General features: G+C 41.2%; 1 protein-coding gene across 1 annotated transcript in view; it reads right to left on the bottom strand.

Moving 5' to 3' along the window:
• Nucleotides 1-2,576: 2,576 nt before the first annotated feature.
• Nucleotides 2,577-2,976, bottom strand: part of SNAP47 (synaptosomal-associated protein, 47kDa) — a 16,128-nt gene continuing 15,728 nt past the window's right edge. The window contains exon 4 of the mRNA XM_009075314.1: nucleotides 2,577-2,723. Within this exon, the coding sequence (XP_009073562.1) occupies nucleotides 2,577-2,723 (147 nt within the window). The remainder of the gene's footprint in view (nucleotides 2,724-2,976) is intronic.

Raw genomic sequence — 2,976 nt, 5'->3', positions numbered from 1 at the left:
ACTCTTTCCAGAGCCAGGCTTCAACACTTCCCTGCTGGGAAGAGCATTCCAGTGGTTTCCAAGCAGTGGCTCCTACAGCTAGTAGGAGGCTTTGGTCAAGTTACAGAATTAATTACCCCCAAAAGTTCCTTCCACCACTCGTCTGAGCATTGCAAAAGGTGTAGTTTAAGCCACAGAAGACATTCAAACTCCTAAAAAGGAAGATATTTATATCCAGAGAATTCAATCATCCGCACCATATGGGGCAGGACAATCTGCTACTGTTTTGCAGGAGCTGAAAAGCTTTTCTTCCAAGTAAAACCTCCTTATTTTTTAGGTTAGAATCTCTTTGATTAGGTTATTCCTTATGTCTCTTAATGACATCTTCATCCCCATTTTCCATGTTGGAACACCAGACTAAGATGGGAGGGAATTTGGGAAGCTCCAAGCATTTTTGGCAATCAGAGCTATGTTAGTACATAATAAGAGAAGCATTAATCAGAGCAAAATCTTTATGTACCAAAAAGCTCTTCAAATCCTGACATGTCCCAGCAGTTTGTAGTCCCTTCTCCAAGAGCTGGAGCAGCTCTGACATCACAGTCTCCAGGATTGCGTATCCCTGTGCTGCCACTCATCATCCAGTTACTATTCCCATTGATAATATTCCACCAGTTATCATTTTCCCTCTTTGTTTTAAATACAAATAAGCCTATCCTACCCCCCAACCCTACAACAAGTGTTACATTAAATCCAGTTTCAGAGGATAAGGGGACGGATAAGGGGATGGATAAGGGGATGGATAAGGGGATGGATAAGGGGATTTTTCCTGCAACTTCTCAAGTGAATACAAGAGACAAAATCACTATTCCAAGATATTTAATAAGAAGGAATTACAGATGGAAAGTCCTCCTGGCACATGAAATTCAGCTAATATACAGCTTGAGGTTGGGTCACTTCTTACAAAGTATATTCCATTCTTTGGGACATGTTGGACTAATAAAATCCACAAAATACTGAGTCAGGTGCAACAGTTGGTGCTAAAACCCACAACAATGCAAAATATGGCACAAAGAATTCTAAACTCAATGCTAAAGTGATGAATATTTCTGTTTGGCAAGGCAGAGTTGGATTCATTCAGCTCCAAGATTCAATCCCAGGTTCAGTTAACACAGATTTGGGGCAAAAGAGCCTTTAAAATCCAGGAAATAATTAGTTGTGTAAACAGATCTTTCATTTCACAGTAAACCACCAGTGATTTGGGTATGAGGAACACCAGGAGAAGCCTAGATAATGATGTATTTCACGGTAAATAGCTTATTTAGGCAGAATCATCACCATATTCAGCAAGTAAAGTGCATGCCAGGAACAACTGGGGCTGGAATAGGATGAAGGAATACAAACCAAGGGAGAGGAAGAGCTTGCAAACAACTTCTCTACATGATTTACTGTCCCTGTCTTTCAAAATTAGGCTGAAACAAGTAAATTTCACAGCAGCTCTTAGTGGGATAGACACTTGGAAGCTTTATAGGAATAAATATTGCACCAAAATGTTGGATTTGAAAGCAAGACAAGAATATAAATTAAAAACACTTAAAAAAAGACATAAACAATTAAAAATTGACATACTCCAACAGCTACTTCGAAATAAAATAGCTGCTAAAGTGGAGGAATTGATGAAATGAGAGTTCTCCATGGATTATCTGAAATCTCTCCTATATAGTATCAACAATTTGGGTTGGGGGGGGAGGTCTCTGCTGTCCTGTGCTCGTACTAGAGCCAACTGGAAACTCAACAGAACTATTAAGACACCAATTCCCTTTTAGTTAAGAAATTCAAGCCTCTAAGTCTTGAAATGTTTCATCACCACTTAGTGCAAATAAATCAAAGCCACAAGAGAGAGATTTGTACAATCACAACCATCAGGTGTTTTCAGCTGTAACCAAGTCTTCAGGACTCTTATTAAATCTTGGGGTATATTAAAGACAGGTTCATTTAGATAAATTTAATTTAGATGAATGTAACCTGTTCAATCTATTTGCTGAGGGAACAGAAGGTTTTCTCACCATCATTGGGTCTCCTCATCATTCACTTCCTCCAAAAAGCCTCAATGATTTGCAGATGGACACATGGCCCTTAGTGCACCTATTTAGTGTTTTAAAGAAAGACCCTGACAGGGAATGAATAATCATCTCAAGTGGCCTCATACGCAGTTCCTTTCCCTAAAAAACCCTAGAACTTCCAAAAGCAGCAACATAAAAAAGCACAGAAAAGTTGACATAAAAAAGCACAGAAAAGTTGAGTCACATTCTATCACATTCCTTCATGTCTACAGATTATCTGAACTCAAAAATTCACTGTTGTTGTTTAACCTCAATTAAATCTTCACTGTTCTCATCCTAAAACAGCCTCCTAACATCATCCAAACCTGGAAACACTCTCAAACCACTCAGGAACTTGACACCAGCAGCACAGGATTCCAGACAACGTCACAAACACCTCTCAGGCAATCCAAGTGCCTATGAAAGAAAGAGGCTTGCAGAATCCAGATCCTTGATCCTCCTGTTCCTCACATTCCCATTCCCACCAGCTCCTGGGAGCTACGTTAGCTTCTTTATCCTGCGGTTCTGCTTGTGGATGTTGAGTGTGGTGCGATCCACAGAGGTAGTGATGGAATCCAGGGCTTCATCCTGTCTCTCCAGCTCAGCTTCAGTCTCCAAGGCAAGGCCCTTCAGCTTCTTCAGGATCTGTCAGAAGAGAACACTGAAAGCTTTGAGCAAATGCCCAGTGAGTTCTGGGAGAAACAGCACAGACCTGTGGCAGTTCATTCATTGCTTTGAATTTTAGGATAGTCTGGGTTAGAAAGGACCTTCAAGATCATCTCATGCCAATCCCGTGCCATGGGCAGGGGCACCTCCCACTAGACTAGGTTGCTCCAAGCCCCATCCAGTCTGGCCTGGAACACTTCCAGGGATGGGGCAGCCACAGCTTCTCTGGGCA

Source organism: Acanthisitta chloris, unplaced genomic scaffold, assembly GCF_000695815.1.
Source record: "Acanthisitta chloris isolate BGI_N310 unplaced genomic scaffold, ASM69581v1 scaffold14095, whole genome shotgun sequence".
Classification (NCBI taxonomy): domain Eukaryota; kingdom Metazoa; phylum Chordata; class Aves; order Passeriformes; family Acanthisittidae; genus Acanthisitta; species Acanthisitta chloris.
This window is presented reverse-complemented; position numbering and strand designations above follow the sequence as displayed.